The sequence below is a fragment of the Lampris incognitus genome, chromosome 5 (assembly GCF_029633865.1).
Source record: "Lampris incognitus isolate fLamInc1 chromosome 5, fLamInc1.hap2, whole genome shotgun sequence".
Classification (NCBI taxonomy): domain Eukaryota; kingdom Metazoa; phylum Chordata; class Actinopteri; order Lampriformes; family Lampridae; genus Lampris; species Lampris incognitus.
The window spans coordinates 17,431,105-17,449,671 of record NC_079215.1 but is presented as its reverse complement, the minus strand read 5'-3'; the positions used below and the strand labels follow the sequence as shown (position 1 = coordinate 17,449,671).

At 42.8% G+C, this 18,567-nt stretch overlaps 1 protein-coding gene across 1 annotated transcript in view; it reads right to left on the bottom strand.

Annotated features, from left to right (window-relative positions):
- Nucleotides 1-18,567, bottom strand: part of LOC130112891 (nidogen-1-like) — an 85,818-nt gene that overhangs the window by 42,573 nt on the left and 24,678 nt on the right. The window contains exons 9-12 of the mRNA XM_056280414.1: nucleotides 16,916-17,149; nucleotides 11,369-11,506; nucleotides 8,315-8,443; nucleotides 5,517-5,660 (exon numbers count right to left, since the gene is read on the bottom strand). Of these exons, the coding sequence (XP_056136389.1) occupies nucleotides 5,517-5,660; nucleotides 8,315-8,443; nucleotides 11,369-11,506; nucleotides 16,916-17,149 (645 nt within the window). The remainder of the gene's footprint in view (nucleotides 1-5,516; nucleotides 5,661-8,314; nucleotides 8,444-11,368; nucleotides 11,507-16,915; nucleotides 17,150-18,567) is intronic.

Genomic DNA, 18,567 nt, shown 5'->3' with positions numbered 1-18,567 from the left:
CACCTTGTAAGCTCGTGTTCAACTCATTCAGACGGCCAGAAACATCAGCAAGGTAAGCCAGGTGAGCCAACCAGGTCTGGTCTTCAAGTTTAGCAGCCAGAGGATGTCCATGCTCGGAGAGGACATCGCGCACCTGCTCTCTCAGTTCCCATAGTCTCTGTAGTGTTTTCCCCCTTGATAGCCAACGTACGTCTGTATGTAGCAGCAGCTGATGATGGTCACCGCCTGTTTCGTCGCACAGCTTGTGGAACAGTCTTGCGTTGAGAGGTCGTGATTTAATGAAGTTAATCACTTTCACAGCGTCAGTCAAAACACTGTCCAGTTCTGGGCTCATGCGTTTTGAAGCCAACGCTTCTCTGTGAATTATGCACTGCATGCTTTGGATGTTGGGGTTTACCTGCCTGATGCGAGAGACAACTCCGCGGTGCTGACCAGTCATAGACACTGCCCCGTCTGTGCATACATGCGAGCAGCGCTTCCAGTCCAACGCGTGCTCCGTGAAAAAACAGTCAATCAAATTAAAAATGTCCTCACCCGTAGTTTTTTCAGGTAGTGGCTTGCAGAAGACGATGTGTTCAACTATATCGTTGACTGTGTCATCTTTGAAACGAGCAAACATGACCAACTGGGCTTCTCCATTCACATCAGTAGACTCGTCTAGCTGTACCGAAAAAGAGCCCGCTCTTTTCAGTTTATCGGTCACCTGCTGAACAATGTCACCAGCCATCTCCTCCACTCTGCGGCATATTGTGTCGTTAGACAGCGGTACTGACCGGATTGCATCTGCTGCTTTTTTATCCACCATAGTTTCAGCTAGGATAGCTGCTGCTGGTGCAATTAGCTCCTCTGCTATTGTATACGGCTTTTTAGCTTTAGCGATTAGCAAAGCTACCTGGTAAGATGCTTGAAGGGAAGTTGCTGAAGTCTGACTTGCGGCACGCATGTGATTTTGCGCTCCCCTGAACTCCGACCATTTTCGTTTGAAGAAGTCAGCAGTCTTGCCCACTGATGACTGGTGCCTGGTGCTTAGGTGCCGCTGCAGGTGTGGCGGTTTCATGGCATGGTTTGACAGTACCTCTCCACATAAAAAACACAGAGGCTGCTGAGGTTCCGAATCAGTTGCCGTAAATTCAAATAATATGGAATCTTCTTTGTAAAGTCTCTTTTTGCTGTCTGTTGGTTTTCTTTTCGGGTGGCCCCGAGTCTCCTTCGTCTGTTTTTTTTTTATTTGAGCCATCTCTCCATGTTGTCACGACTTCTTCTTCTTCTTTTTTTCTTCTTCTACTTCTTCTTCGTGTAACTGTGCTTATCATCTTCTTCTTTGTTTGTTTATAACATTAGCTTAATTTCAAGCGCTAACCTGAATCTTGCAAGTTACTGAGTTTTCTCACAACACCTTCCTGCAGATGTTTCACAATAAAATCATTATTAAGAAATGAATGGTGTACGCCCACTGAAACACTAGGGGGCTCATAATTTGGAAACGGATGCAGATCGTGTTAAGTTTGTATTAACAGCGTCATGCAGTAACTTTTAACAATGCAAACGGGAGCGAGATCTCTTATTAAAATACAATAAATTACACTTGTGAAACAGATGTAATTAGAGAAAAAAGTCCTGTTACCCTTTATAGTTTAGGTAGATAAAGGTCTCAGTGACATTTGAGTAAAATAATCCTATTTCTATAAATGTCATAGGATCTTTTTTTTCAAGATATTTTATTTTCACGGACCCCTTGCAATTACACCACGGACCACTAGGGGTCCGCGGACCCCCGGTTGAGAAACACTGATCTAGACAGCATAAACCTCCTGCTTCGGTCAAGATGGCTCCGCTCCACAACTTTACCCACATCCAGCTGAGTTTCATCGAATTTCCCTAGCTTGGTGGCTAGCCAACAACCCTGAACAGATGACATGAAAAAAAAAAGAGGGTGATGTATATGATTAACAAGTGCTGAGCTGCACAGCTGTAAGGCAGGCCTCGGCATTTCCTGTTCTGGTGGGAGCATTTAGTCTCACAGGGATGCCGAAATGAGATCAGAGTCACATTCAGAATCGACTTTTGTTTGCCAGATAGGTTATAACACACCAGCAAACCGACCTGATGCATTTCTTCCTGCAACACTCATTAATAATAATACATTAATTAGTAATAATAAGTATGTATTTAAGTTTTGGTACTCGCTGTATTTTAAAAACCTGGACTCCTTTGTGTATAAATGTTGCATAAAAACTAAATAATGTTTCAAATCTATGGATAAAAGAAGTGGAAAGGCAGTTTTGCAGTTACAGAACAAATTCTCTTCAATGACAAGTAAATTGCCCAAGAAGGCCAGTGATTCAAAACAGAGGAAACCAGTCGGCTTCTCTCTGGGACAAATGGAACCTTAAATTTGGCAAGAGGACAGGTAAATACAGAGGGATTAGTACTAGTGGTGTAGAGTATTTCTTTAACCTCCTGCTTTTGTTTTTTTTGGGGGTTTTTTTCTTGGCAGTATTTGTTTTAAGAGACCGGATGTGAAGGATGGAGAGAGAGAAGGGGGAGAGACAAAGATGCAATGAAGGTCATGAGGTCCTCAAACTCGGGTCTGAGTTGACATGATACACACTGGTCTGACAAAGTCATCAGAAACACCCATTGCTCGCGTTCTTTATTGTGCTAAAAGTGTGCATTCAAAGTAGTGTGGCACCTCTGTGCAAAACAGAATTTCCATAAGTTAAAGCTACAATCGTTATTTTTGGTTAACTTACTAACACCTCTAAGTGTTGTCATTTTGGGGCTCTCAGACTACATCTGGATCCATTGTTTTTCACCTATGGTGAAAATGAATAGGGTTTTTTTTGGATCCTGTTGGCAATTCATTGAGCTTTTAAAGTATATTGAGTAATGTAAGTGGAAATGAGTTATGGTGAGCTGTTGAACGAATGGGTGAGACAAACTAATTTTACCATCATCGACACTTTGAAAGTCAAAGAGGAGCAGATCCAAAAGAGACTCACGTCACGTCTAGATGAGACCACGGAGAAGGCTCATTTAGCGCAACACGGAAAGTCGAAAACCAGGCAGCAAAAGAAGTTCGACCTACTTGCTGCATGCCAGAGACATTATCAGACAACGGATGGTGCCCTCGGTGGCAGACAGACACCAGGCGATGTGGACAAGTGGGTGAAGAATCAAGAATCTGTCCGACAGACAACTCACCCAGGCGGAGAAAGACATCCTTGCTAAGGGGCTGAATTTTGCTGTCACACTGAGGGAAATCCCACTAGTGGAACTGATCATAGCCACAAATCAGCGCTCCATAAAAACAACATCACGGACTCAGAAGCGGAACAACTGCAGATGAAAGTTTCAGCCTGCCTCATCAATGTGAAGGCACAGCTGTCCAACATCAGCAGAGCTGAGGGGAAAGCTGTCACGACTCTCAGTAAGGACAATAACATCATCATCCTTCCGGCAGCCAAAGGCAGATGCACTGTTGTATTAAACCAGACAGACTATCATGAGAAAGTTATGATGTTACTTAGCGACATGAATACTTATGAGCCCCTGAAACGAGACCCAGGCAGTGGTTACAAGAAAAAGGTGATAGATTGTCTGAAGATGTTAGAACAGGATACTGCTATTGACAGAATTTCATACCACAGATTATACCCAGGGGAAACTACACCTCATTTATATGGTTTACCTAAGATACATAAACATGGAATGGAAAGGATGGAAATGGATGATCCGCTGTGGCAACCCTAATGGGTACAGCCAAAAGTAGTAGTAGTAGTATACCTATGATACATAAACAGGATGTGGCATTACAGCGTATTGTTTTTATGATTAACTCAGTGACCTATAACTTCTCTAAGTTTCTGGCATCTAGTCTTAACCCATTGGTAGGCAGTAATGAGCATCACGTTCAGAACACTATGGATTTTGTGGATAAAGTGAGGGACGTCATTATGGAGGGGGATGAAACAGTACCATATTTGTCTATGGTACTCTATTTTTATGTAGCTGGTTTCACTGGGTCCAGTTTTAACCAGGTCTGGTTATTTTATTCCTCTATGCGTTTATCTTCCATCCATCCATTATCCAAGCCACTTATCCGAATTCAGGTCGCAGGGATACTGGAGCCTATCCCAGGACGGGCGGCAGGTGGGGAGACACCCTTAATAGGCTGCCAGTCCATCACAGGGCCAACACTTTCACACCTAAGGACAATTTAGTGAGGCTGAGTCACCTGACCTACATGTCTTTGAACTGTGGGAGGAAACCAGAGCACCGGGAGGCAACCCACGCAGACACGGGGAGAACATGCAAACTCCACACAGAGGATGACCTGGGAGACCCCCCGAGGTAGGACAACCCAGGGTTCAAACCCAGGACCTTCTTGCTGTGAGGCGACCGTGCTAACCACTGCGCCACCATGCGACGTTTATATTTTAATTTCATTTTTTTAGTTTATTTTCCTGATTACTATTTTAAGTTTTGTATTTTTATTATTTTGAAATGCTTCAAATTTGCTTTTGATTTTCATTCTCTTTGATTTTAATTGGATTTTTTTCTGCTTGTGATTGCTTTGATTTGCTTCTTTCCAATGTAAAGCACTTTCCAATATAAAGCACTTGCCTGAAAGGTGCTATTTAGATACATAGCATTATTTTTATTGTTGTTATTGTAAACTACTAATAAGACCCACTGGCCGATCGACTAGAGGGGGTCTGACCCTTTAGTCAAGCAGTTAGTGATGTCGCCTTGTGGTGCAGTACACCCCGTGTCGAATCCCGCCGGGGGCTCGGTTACATTATTAAATATCCCAGCAATTGATATTATTAAAAAGGACTTCTGTGTGCATGTAAATCTTCAGAATATTGACTTGATTTTCTCCATGATTTTGTTTGCCGGCAAAACTAAGTGATAAATGGACTATAGCGCTTTTCTAGTCTACCGACCACTCAAAGTGCTTTACAATGCATGCCTCACATTCACCCATTCTCACACACGTTCATACACTGATGGTGGAGGCTGCCATGCAAGGTGTCAACCTGCTCATTAGGAGCAGTTAAGGGTTCAGTGTCTTGCTCAAGGACACTTTGATGTGCTCTCTGTAGGAGCCGGGGATCAAACCAGGAACCTTCCGATTACTAGACAACCTGCTCTACCTCCTGAGCCATGCCGCCAGCAACAACAGCTTAATATTTTACTATCAAGTTCGTAATGGTGGTCCTTCAGAGAAGTCAGGTTTTATGAGGTCAGAGTTATTATCCTGCTATAGTCTTCAGGCAATAATTTTTAGTGACGGATAGCAAGGCAAGTCATAACACTGAGATATGGTATTGTATTCATTCATCAGGGTCCAAGCTCTGCTGACTCCTCTAATGACAGCAGACAAAACTCTCCAGAGTCTGAATCCTTCACAGTAATAAGAAAAATAAGACAGCAAGGTCTGCACAGCACTCACACAAACAACAGATAACATTGATAAAGAGCCACAGCAGTAAATACTCCATGAACTTTACCTTGGCAGACACGACCATCGCCCAGGAAGCCCGGCAGGCAAGAGCAGATGTAGTTCGAGCCCCCTGTGTAGCTGCATCGAGCTCGGTCCGGAGCATCGCAGTCATGGCTGCCCCTCTGACAGTGGTCAACTGCACGGTTCTCCTCTACGCATAAACAGAAATGGGGTAGTTACAGTTTTTAATTGTTGGATGACAAAAAAAAATTCACCATAATCACAATATATATATCTGTACTACTACTACTTTCAGCTGCTCCCGTTAAGGGTCGCCACAGTGGATCATCCGTTTCCATTTCTTCCTGTCCTCTGCATCTTCCTCTGTCACACCAGCAACCTGCATTTCTTCTCTCACCACATCCATAAACCTCCTCTTTGACCTTCCTCTTTTCCTCTTCCCTAGCAGCTCCATATTCAGCATCCTTCTCCCAATATACCCAGCATCTCTCCACCACACATCCAAGCCATCTCAATCTTGCCTCTCTTGCTTTGTCTCCAAACAGTCCAACTTGAGCTGGCCCTCTAATAGAACTGTTCCTAATCCTGTCCCTCTTCATCACTCCCAGTGAAAATCTTAGCATCTTCAACTCTGCCACCTCCAGCTCCACCTCCTGTCTTTTCATCAGTGCCACTGTCTCCAAACCATATAACATAGATGGTCTCACAACCATCTTGTAAACCTTCCCTTTAACTCTTGCTGATACCCTTCTGTCGCAAATCACTCCTGACACTCTTCTTCACCCACTCCAACCTGCCTGCACTCCCTTCTTCACCTCTCTCCTGCACTCTTCGTTACTTTGGACAGTTGACCCCAAGTATTTAAACTCATATGCCTTTGTCACCTCTCCTCCTTGCATCCTCACCATTCCGCTGTCCTCCCTCTCATTCACGCATATGTATTCCCTCTTGCTCCTACTGACTTTCATTCCTCTTCTCTCCAGTGCATACCTCCACCTCTCCAGGCTCTCCTCAACCTGCACCCTACTCTAGCTACAGATCACAATGTCATCCGCAAACATCATAGTCCACGGCAACTCCTGCCTGATCTCGTCTGTCAACCTGTCCATCACCATTGCAAACAAGAAAGGGCTCAGAGCTGATCCTTGATGTAATCCCACCTCCACCTTGAACCCATCTATCATTCCAACCGCACACCTCACCACTGACACACTTCCCTCATACATGTCCTGCACCACTCCTATATATACTTCTCTGCAACTCCCGACTTCCTCATACAGTACCACACCTCCTCTCGTGGCCCCCTGTCATGTGCTTTCTCTAAATCCACAAAGACACAATGTAACTCCTTCTGGCCTTCTCTATACTTCTCCATCAACATTCTCAAAGCAAACATCGCATCTGTGGTGCTCTTTCATGGCATGAAACCATACTGCTGCTCACTAATCGTCATCTCTCCTCTTCACCTAGCTTCTATTACTCTTTCCCGTATCTTCATGCTGTGGCTGATCAACTTTATACATCTGTAGTTGCTACAGTTCTGCACATCGCCCTTATTCTTGAAAATCGGTACCAGTATGTTTCTTCTCCACTCCTCAGGCATCCTCTCACTTTCCAAGATTGTGCTAGACAATCTGGTGAAAAACTCCACTGCCATCTCTCCTAAACATCTCCATGCCTCCACTGGACCAACTGCCTTTCCACTCTTCATCCTCTTCATAGCTGCCTTCACTTCCTCCTTGCTAATCCACGGCACTTCCTTATTCACTATCCCCACGTCATCCAACCTTCTTTCTCTCATTTTCTTCATTCATCAGCTCCTCAAAGTACTCCTTCCACCTTCTCAGCACTCTCCTCACTTGTCAGCACATTTCCATCTCTATCCTCGGTCACCCTAACCTGCTGCACATCCTTCCCAAATCATATGTCTTAGACTATAACTTATCTTCATATCTCTTAAACTATATCTATACTAAATGCTAGCTGCATGGTTGCATATAACAACAAGCATATGAGTGTATATTAGTACAATAATGTGTTTGACATTAATATGTAGTATGACATGTATAATCTACTGTCCATATGTAGGGAGACGTATAGTCTACTAACTATATATGCAGTGAGACATATAGTGTACAGTCTGAGTAGTCTCCATATCCTATTATCTATCCATCTATAGAAACTGGGATTGGGGTAAGCACCAGCCAGTTAAAGCAGTTGACTGCAGTCTAGTTTTTTTTATTATAAGAAATTGCATATTATGAGAGTTTTACATTGGGATCCCCACCAGGGAGCTTCAACAAAAGGACTATGTTAAATCCTGAACAATGTCAGCCTTGTACTACCCGCTGGTGTGTTTTACTCCAACATCCTCTTCAGTTATTCATCATAGCTCGGGCATTCATCCATTTACAACTGATGTGTGCAAAATGTGCAGTTTGTGTAAAAGAAAACTCAAACAAAGGCAAAACACGTATGCATGAACACACACACACACACACACACACACACACACACACACACACACACACACACACACACACACACACACACACACACACACACACAGGCTCTCTTTCAGGACATCTGTCTTTGCAACAGGGGACTCTTCAAACAAAATACATGCAAGCACACACCACCAAGTCCACCCACCCACACAGCTGTGAACACATACACAAGCGCATACATGCATCTGCAAACACACGCACACACACACACACACACACACGGATCCACAAACCCAGAGACACGTGCATGCACACAGAAACACATACATACACATGAACTCATAAACACTCACACAGACATATACACGCAGAAATACACACAAAAGTTTGGACATACCGACACAGGTCTTCCCATCACTAGCAAAATGAAATCCTCGCAGACATTCACAGCGAAAGGTTCCAGGATGATTGTTGCAGACGGAGTTGGGCCCACAAACCTGAGAAGTCTCCCTGCACTCATCAACGTCTGCAAGTAACAAAGAAAGATGGAACATTTCACTGACAGTAATACATAGCACAATAGTACAATAATATATAACACAACAAAGACACGCTTCGTTGATGTCCGGGCAATAGTGTGAGGTTAACATACCCAGGCCTATCTCCAACTGCACTGACAGAGGTCTTTGTTAGACTAAATAGATACTCAACAATGCACATGCTATTCTCCAGAGCAGACACATTCAAAAATCCCAATTCAGGCGACAGGCTATTTACATATGAATTTCCTGATCCAGTGTACTAACCCGTACGTTTACATGACACTTAAAAAATCGAATTATTGCGTTAGTCCGACTAAAACCGGACTTTTAAAATGCATGTAAACATGTTAGCTCGACTGAAATCGAAGTTGTAATAGTCGGACTAACACACCCAGATAATGCGATTGGAAGTCGATCTACTTCTGCATGTATATGTTACGGGTATACGCCTTAGTCGGACTGGAGCTGGTCGAGGCGATCTGCGCACGCGCTAACTTTCCGCGCGCCAAGTCTGACCCGGAAGTCGAACAGTGTAAACAGGAGACGAGAGGGACACAAGAAGAGGAAGCCAGTAACTGCAAACATGGCGAAAACATCGAGAGCTCATTTTTGGACGGATGAAGAGACGGAGTATATGCTTGCTCAGTTGAAAGAGCTGAACATTTTAAAATACATGGACGGGAGGAAGACAAGAAATGGCGACTTATTCAAAAAAGTAGCCGAGCAGATGGTCGGAGCAGGGTTTAAAAGGATGCCGGAGCAGATCCGCGTTCGGTGGAAGCAACTTCCTAGTTCACTACGACGATTGTTGTGCTCTGCGCGTGTAACGTAATAGGTCGACCGGTAATGGCCTAATACAAACAAGCTGAAAGACTGCATATCGCCACCTATCGTAGCGGAGCCCACATGACTCCCTCGGTAAATCGATTTCCCTCCCGCGCATGTATACTGGGACCAAAGTCAGTAGTCGGACTAATGAACTAATCGAGCTATAACCATAGCTTGACTAAACTGTGCATGTGAACCAGTTCATCTGGACACAACGTGTAGAGTCATCCAAGAGACCTCATCCGTCTAAACTGACTGCAGGTATCCCCAGCCTTTTAAACAGCCCAGCTACATGACAACTGAAACCAACGATCGGTTTCATATGCAAATAGGCATGACCATTAACTAGAATTACAGTGGCCATGTGTACTATTCACAGAGGATTGGGGAATAGTTGAAATCACAGCATTGTAAGATGATGATAAACGTACTCTTAGCCCCCCCCCCTCTCCGGTTCAGGGATGGTCGTTCCCTCTTCACATAAGAGTACATCTGTCACCATCTTACATTGCTGTGATTGCAACCATTACCCAATCCTTGTGAATAGTACACATGGCCATTGAAACTCACGCATATTTGCATATGAAACCAATCGTTTGTTTCGGTCGTTATGCAACTATTGTTTATGAGGTTGGGGGTACCTGCAGTCAGTTGAGACTGACAAGTGATGAAATAATGAGGATGAGCGATGAAATGTTTCTCCCTCTAAATGTCATGTCCAGATGAACTGATTCACCTTTCTGTGATTTCCTTACCTGGATTATTGAGCATGCATAAAGACATAACCCATCAGCGGTTAACATATAGAGGACATCAGGGTACGCCGTCATGAATCTTATGACTCATCTCCCAGACAGCATCATTCACTAAATTACAATAGTTATTTATGGTAGAGCTAAGTGTGTGACTGCAGGCAAAGGCTTGGAAAAGTCAATAAAGTAGCCCAAAATGAAAATGAGATGTTTGGATACTATCAAAAGAGGGTCATAACAGAAATATACTTAATACAGTAAGTGTTGCAGTAACAAGCACAAAAAAAAATGCAAGAAAGTTAGACTTTACCAAACCCTTAAAAAAAAAAGTCTGCTGCTCTTTTTAAAGATACCGGGCTTGAAGGGGGGTTTCAGTCGCTATGCTTTATTATGGCACATTTTGTCTCATTTTTCCACGTTACTGGATCTTTCCCCAAGCGAAACTCTCGAGTATGTCCACATTGATATGGATAAATTTGGAAACGGCATTTTCATGGCAAAAAACGTCAGAAAGTTTTCACCCGCACTTGCATTTTCTTGTCGTTTTTGAATGGCTGTTCGTATATACTGACACATCGATTCTCTTCTATCGGGCACGCGGACGCGGCTTGAGCCAGCAGTTGTTTTTTTTTTAATATAAATTTATTCAACAAGACAATGTACATAATACGCCAGGTACAAACCAAAAACAAAAAAAACCCACACAAAACATGAGAGCTGATAACAACCCCCCCTCCCCCCCAAAAAAACTATTTAGACTGCCATTCATCTCATATATATTGTTTTGGTTTTTTGTTTTTTGTTTTGGTGTTGTTATCGACTTGAGCCAGCAGTATTACGCTGATCACATGACTATCAGACGTCAACATTTTCAAAAAGCTCCATTTTCGCTATCCAAGACACCAAGTCCTAAATGGTTTGGGTTAGGTCAAATCGTCTGCTAAGTACTATTAGGAGGAGGTCAAGTTTAGCTTAAAAACAAAGAAGACACTTGATAATTAATGCAAGATATATTAATATCTTTATGCCAGCTGCTAATATTAACAAGTGTGTTAGAAAAATTTACACATTCCCTATTATTAATTTGTTAATAACTATTTACATCTGCTCGTTATAAAGCGTGACTTTTGCCGCTTTAAACACTTCCAGAAAGTCTATGTATAGTCCGACATTAAAAAAATGGTGTGATGGAAAAGTACCTACTGTCAACAATATGGACGTCACAGTTGGTTTTTATTCACTCCCCATAAGGAACTTAAAACTTTTGTTACCCCAAAACACCATGAATTCTCCTGAACACTTCAGACTTCGGGTTAAGCTGTGTCCTACCGTAGCAGGAGCGTCCATCTCCAGTAAAACCAGTGGCACACTCGCAGGTGAACAAGAGGGCGTCCCCTGGCCGGCACATGGCGTTGGTGTCACATCCGTGTCTGCCTGTGAAACACGGGTTCTGCTCGGGGGGGCCACCTGCAGGACAACACGCAACATTTAATCTGTCTGATGTCGTGCGTACAAGAACTGCTTCAAACTAGTGTTGGATGATATAGAAAATATCATTATCATGATCATAGGAATCACAGCTGACTCCGAACGACTTTGAACGGATGTCCCCAATGACTGTCCCCACTCACGCCCCCTTTCAAAAGAGGCGTGGCACTACTGTGGGGATGAATAATGAGGTTTCTACACCTGGTGTAAGAACTGAGGAAGCCATCTGGGTGAATGGTGAAACGTCTTCAAACTGAAAACTAACATCCAGTTACTAGACTTAAACCTGTCCTGGACAGATAATGCTAAGTATAATATCAATCCAAATCTAGTCTTCAAATAATACTACCTCAAATATTTCAGACCTCATTTTGTGAGAAATTTTAGGTTATACATTTTCATTATACAAAATTGTGCATTATAACGTAACAATATTTAAATTTCATCCCAACGCAATACTTTTGAAAGGTGATGAACGATAATACTGAACTATTGCTCAGGCTAAGTTTTAAATTTCAGCATTCAGCTTAACAGGAGTGATATGAGACACGGGGTTAATGTAGAGGGTCAAAATCTTGCATTTTGCTCAAGAGCAATTCAACAGTTACAGAAGAAGACCCTATGAATTCACCGCCTGATCATCCTAGTAACTCTATCATATCAAATAGCTCACATACTGAACAAGTTCATCAATTGCTTAGATACATCTACAATCCATCCATTATCCAAACCGCTTATCCTGCTCTCAGGGTCGCGGGATGCTGGAGCCTGTCCCAGCAGTCATTGAGCGGCAGGCAGGGAGACACCCTGGACAGGCCGCCAGTCCATCACAGGGCCCACACACACACACATTCACACCTAGGGACAATTTAGTATGGCCGATTCCCCTGACCTACATGTCTCTGGACTGTGGGAGGAAACCGGAGGACCTGGAAGAAACCCACGCAGACACGTTTTCTACAAATTATATCTAAATTGTCCAACAAGAGACAGTGAACTTTTTCACTGTCACTGCTACTGGAGCCTGAAGCAAACCAGTAAAATCCAGTGAAAACTTAATCTTGACCTTCTTCCAAACCCAAACAGTTAAGGCCCCCGCATACTGTGTCAGCCATCTTAGCGCTATCTCAGACACATTTTTCCAGCCTTGGACAAAATCGTTGGTTATGACCAACAGTCAGTTGTCTTGAGTAGTTCGGTGTGACAGGGATAAGGACAGCAGACAGAGTGCCAATCCATGGAGTCGTACGCTCCAAGTTCTAGCAGTGTCAGAAAGTAATGTGACAGGAGATTACGACAGTAAAAACTAAAGATACGACACAGTCCTGGTGAGTGCCAACAGGAGCATGGTAGAAAATGATGAAATTATTTATGAAAGTATCATGCTGCTAAGTGTTCACTATTTTTCTCTGTGTGTGTTTGTGTGTGTGCGTTGGGGGGGGGGGCAATGAAAATTATCTGCTAGTCTAAAATACCTGTGTGCAGACGTTTTTGTGGAAAATGGCTAGCGATATTATTGTACCAAATTGCTGCTTTGTGCTCCTCTGCCAAAGAAATACCAGCTCAATATCCTTCTTTTTCTTGTTTTTTTTTTAATTGTTATTTTTGTGTAGTTTTGGGTTTTTTGGGGGGGGGGTCCTTGAGGCAAAAAAATTGCCATTGTCAAATGCATGTTTTATTCTGCAAGACCATTTTGAATGTCACCAGGTAAACTTTTTTGAGACAGGCATTGATGGCTTGCCATCGGGCAACAGAGATTGTGGTCTCGGTATTCATAAATGTGATAATAGTCTCACTTCAACTTGCACAGTCTGACGAGGCGGATGTATCAAGATTTTACCCTTTTCCCCTTCGTACAATGAGACATGCAAAACGAGCAAAACAGCCACAATCACACAGTGTTTGGGAACCTTAGGGGGCCATGTTTGAAATTCCTGGCCCCTACAGACCCTATTGCCTCCATTCTGGAAATTGTGGGCCCAGATGTTCCACTTTCTTCCGGTAAACCCCGAATAAGTCAAGGTTGCTTGTATATCCTGCCCCCGAGCAGCCGGTCCACATGCCTCACCCCCACATGTACCTTTAACCTTTTTTTTCCCCCAGACCCTCCAACATCTCCTTTCCACCCAGCCATCTGTGGTAGTATATATCCTGGTGTGGTTTGGAACTTAGTGTCCTATTAACTCAAGAAGCCGACCTTTAACCTCCCCAACGACACTCTGACAGGCTGTCTGAGGATAAACAACAGGGCTAGGATTACTACTGATGTCTATCTGATGAGTTACTGCTAACACCCTTACAACACTAGAGAGTCTGAGACCAGCTCTAATGCGTTTCTTTGGATTAAAAACAGCACACATATAATGGGGGGGGGGGGGTTGACTCATTGCTAAATTGAGATACTAAGCAAGTAGTGACGATTTTAATATCACAGTATTTCACCTGAACCACAGAGTTGAGATGGGTTCTATATCCCTGAATATTTGAACTCAAATTGTTTGAATGTTTACCCAGGGAAGCTTACTTTTGTTTTAAGCTTTTGTAAAGTTAATCCATTCTATTGTACATTTCCTGTGGATTATTGCAGCTTTCACATTTTATAACAGAGGCGATGGACATTATAAGTATTTTAGCGAATTCGGGGGACAACGCACCCACAGGAACTGCTGCGGCCGGGAAGTGAACCCGTATCGCCCGCACCGCAGGAGACATCGCTAACCGCTCGACTAAAGGTTTAGACCAGCGGCCAGCGTGTCTTCTTATCCATGCACGTTACAGTATTGAAAATTTGAATCGCGAAATTTATAATATTGTGATATTTGAAAAAAAATGACAAAATGTACTGAATTAGTACTAAATATCATTAAAACATCGAATCAGGAGGTATCCGTCAATTCCCAGCCCAATAAATAACCCTTTATAATTTGGGGTCATGCCAAAGTATCTGACGTAAACAACTCACCATGTTCACTTCCTGGAATGGTTTAACTTAATTAACGCAAATTCCCATCGTGATTCTGATCTCTTATTTTGGACTGTTCTGGAAAGCTGAGGTGAAACAATGCTTGACTCTCAGGTCAAACACATATAATAACGGCAATTCAAAAACATTGTTCATTTGCTTTTCTTTGACGATTTGGCTGTACACTATTGTTGGCATCCCCGTAACTGGAAATGTGGATTAGGATGGTGATGGCCCTTGAATAAACTTGATCGCAGTTTCAAAAAAAAAGCACAAATAACTGCAGCACAGGTAGCTTACCTAATGATATCTTGGCAAGTTGAGCGAGCTGAATGTTTGCATGATGGATGGGCAACACGCCCCCCTCACATAGGGCATCCGTAATTGGTGGATCATGAGGGAGCATAGGGCTCCCCTATTGGTTGAGAAATATCAGGAGCAAAGATTTTAAAAAGCTAGATCACAGGGGGGAAAAGTAGAACATAGAAACTGGATTTTCTTTCATGGGATTTGAATTACTGTAATCTGATAAGATGCTGGGAAATTTCAGCAAATGTTGCCAGAAAGAATCTGCACAGTGTCGTACCAGTCATTCGTACATTTGCCACTAAGTGTGTATGTAAAGTTCTTACTAAGTTCAAAGAATTAACAAGCAAATTTTAAACGATTTTAGCAATCTGCAAATTTTGGTTGTGCCCTTCAAGCGTATGAACTGTCGTAGCTAGTAAAGCCTCAGTGTGAAAATTGGTTACTAGGCAAACACTGCAGCAGCCATCCAATCAAAAATCATTCACACATTAATATGGAACTGCACACCTGCCTCATTAGCCGTCGTCGGACAAAGATATTGTAACGTGCATGGATAAGAAGACACGCTGGCCGCTGGCTGGCTGGTCTGACCCTTTAGTCTAGCGGTTAGCGATGTCTCCTGCGGTGCGGGCGATACAGGTTCGCTTCCCAGCCACGGCAGTTCCTGTGGTTGCGTTGTCCCCCGAATTCGCTACAATATTCACATCATTATATTTGAATCGAGGGGATTCAGCCTATGGCTTAAAACGCACTGGTGACATATTTTTCTATCAATAGTTTCAAATGGTATCTACTAGCTATTTTTAAGTTTGGTGTTGTAGCTGCTGTTTTAATAAAACATTACAATTCCCTATCACACCTCCTGCTATGTGTAAGAATTGTGTAGTAGGCGTGGCACAACCTGTTTTTATTAAGTGTGGTGTAAATTCTGACTTAGACACTTTATACTTAGTAAGGACTTACAACCGGTGCAACTGGCCTGTATAAACAGCAAACTTACCCCAATGTTTCTACCTGGATATTTACCTCTGTCATCCAGAGACATGAATACCAACAACGAATCAAAATAGACACACAGTTTGATGTCCCTCATCAGGGCCTTCATACAAAAGCGAAGAGAACTCAGCCGGCCCCGACTCCTGCACTGTAAAATTCCAGTATACCAGCTGAACAACTCTGATAGCACAAAGAAATATCTTATCAAATCTTCTTGTGGGGAACTGCTTCAAGTTGTTTTTTTTTTTTGTTCTTCTAATAACTGCATGATTGACCTTATGATTCAGACGAGATCAAATATTTTAAAAGTAATGCAGTTGAATTTGCTTCGAGATTTCTGGATTTTGAGGTAAACAAGGGATTTCATCTTGTTTCACGTTAAATTATTTCACTGGACCGACAAAATTATTTTACTTGTTTTGGGGATTTCCTTGCTTGAATATGCTGAATTTTGTCTCAGTTTTGACGTGGCATTTTTGCAGTGTGAATTGATGAATGCAGAAATCGGATGAAGTCAGTTTCTTAGCATCAACCCCTGCCACTTAGCAACTGCTGCAGGAACTTTCTAGTTATGTTGTGCATCAAGAAAGTAGGAATATTACACACGTCACCTTGTTTTTTTCTCTTGGATCCCCCCCCTTTTCCCCCCTTTGTACTTGGTCAATTCCCCAACTCTTTCGAGCCATCCCGGTCACTGCTCCACCCCCTCTGCCAATCCGGGGAGGGCTGCAGACTACCACATGCCTCCTCCAATACATGTGGAGTCGCCAGCTGCTTCTTTTCACCTGACAGTGAGGAGTTTCACCAGGGGGACATAGCGCGTGGGAGGATCACGCTATTCCCCCCCAGTTCCCCCTCCCCCCTGAACAGGCGCTCTGACTGACCAAAGGAGGCGCTAGTGCAGCGACCAGGATGCATACACACATCCGGCTTCCCACCCCCAGACACAGCCAATTGTGTCTGTAGGGACGCCCGACTAAGCTGGAGGTAACATGGAGATTCGAACCGGTGATCCCCATGTTGGTAGGCAACGGAATAGACCGCTACACTACCTGGACGCCCCTACATGTCACCTTTAATTGAAACTCCAACCCCGCATGTGGATAAGCATCAGAACTCACTGTGGATGGAGCCAATCTTGTTGCTCATGGCATAGCGAATCAGCTGGTTTTCCGAGTCATACATGACAAAGATCTGGTCCACGCTGAGCTGCTGAGTGGGCGGAGCCGTGTTGGCGGCGTTGTCATGGGGACAGCTCTGGAAGGTGATGGTCTGACGCCATGAGTAGCTCCTGGTCTCAACGCTGTCGTCCGGCAGGCTGACAGTATAGTCGCGGTTGGAGGAGGAGGTGATCACTTGGTGTAAAACAAACCAAGGGAACAAAAAGAGAGTGTTTGTTATGTACAGCACAATAATGGTTCCACTGGAACTAGTCCATGCTCTTTGTATAAACTACAATAACCCACATACACACACACCCACATGGAGCTGGTGCCAAACCAAATTCCTTGTATGTTTTAATGTACTTGCGAATAAAGGGTTCTGATTCTCATACAGACTGAACCAAATTTGACAATAACGCAAAACTGCAGATAATCGGGGGTGAATGCTTTTTTTTTAACAGAACTGCAACTGAAAATAGTAGAATCTGCTCTGTAGATCTTCTAATGTTTAACTGCCGCTGATCCACATTTAGGGGCCACCACCCTTTCTAATGACTTTTTCTTTTTCTTTTTTTTATTCATAACGTGGAGAGAGAGGGATGAAGACATGCAGAAATGTTCCTGGTTCAGACTAAAAGCCAATACATTTCCATCAGGCCTGAGTTTGCATGATATAAGCTGAAATGATCAAGCTATCAGCCCTCTTCACTCCCTGTAAATTGTGAGGACAATTTTCACTGATTTTGAGGAGAAAATATAGTATTCAAAGACCACAATCATGTTTACTGGCCAAATAAGTTTTCATATAAAGTACAGGGAATGTAACTTGCAGTGAAGATCAATGTAATACAAAAAAAAAAGGTTGACTAGCCAAATAAAATTAGGAACACAAAAAATTAAAGAATAGAAATAGACCAATAGAAAAATGGTGACATGTAAAGTAAAATTTTCATGAGAACAATTGCATTTTACTTGGGTACAAAATTTCAGTACCCTACCCACCCCTGACAATGAACATTATGCATGTGAGGATTTCTCTATTGGAGTTTTTTTTTTATCACATTAATGCATCTAGTCTCAGCAACTAGCATTTACCATAAAATACAATAAATAGCACTGGAAGGTTTACAGTACAATTAACAAAACCACATTTAAATGTTCAGTCACTTCCACAGTGAAATGGCTTCAGGGAGATAAATTTGCCTGTTTCATTCTTGCATCTGTTTTTTTTTATATCATTCTGTAACCTATATAAAGCTTTATGCTATGCAATGTACAATTTTATATTCATATTTTAAATTTCTGTATGAGATTTTTTTTCCAAATCTTTTTGCTTTCATGTGATAATGTTTGATTGTCTGTGAAGACACTTTGAGAACAATGTTTTGAGCAGTGCCACACATAGTTCTACTCTAATACATCCATGTTTGGGCCGCAGGGGATTTTTCGCTGCAATACCGTGAATGACCACTGGTAAAAAAATTGGTTGCAAGGCTGAGCAGCGGCGCCGTATCCAGTTGTACTACATCCATGGTGCCACATTAAGTAAGCATCATTTTTAGAAAACAACAGAAAATGTCCCAGAGAGGAGTTAGCTAGGTGTACGCTAG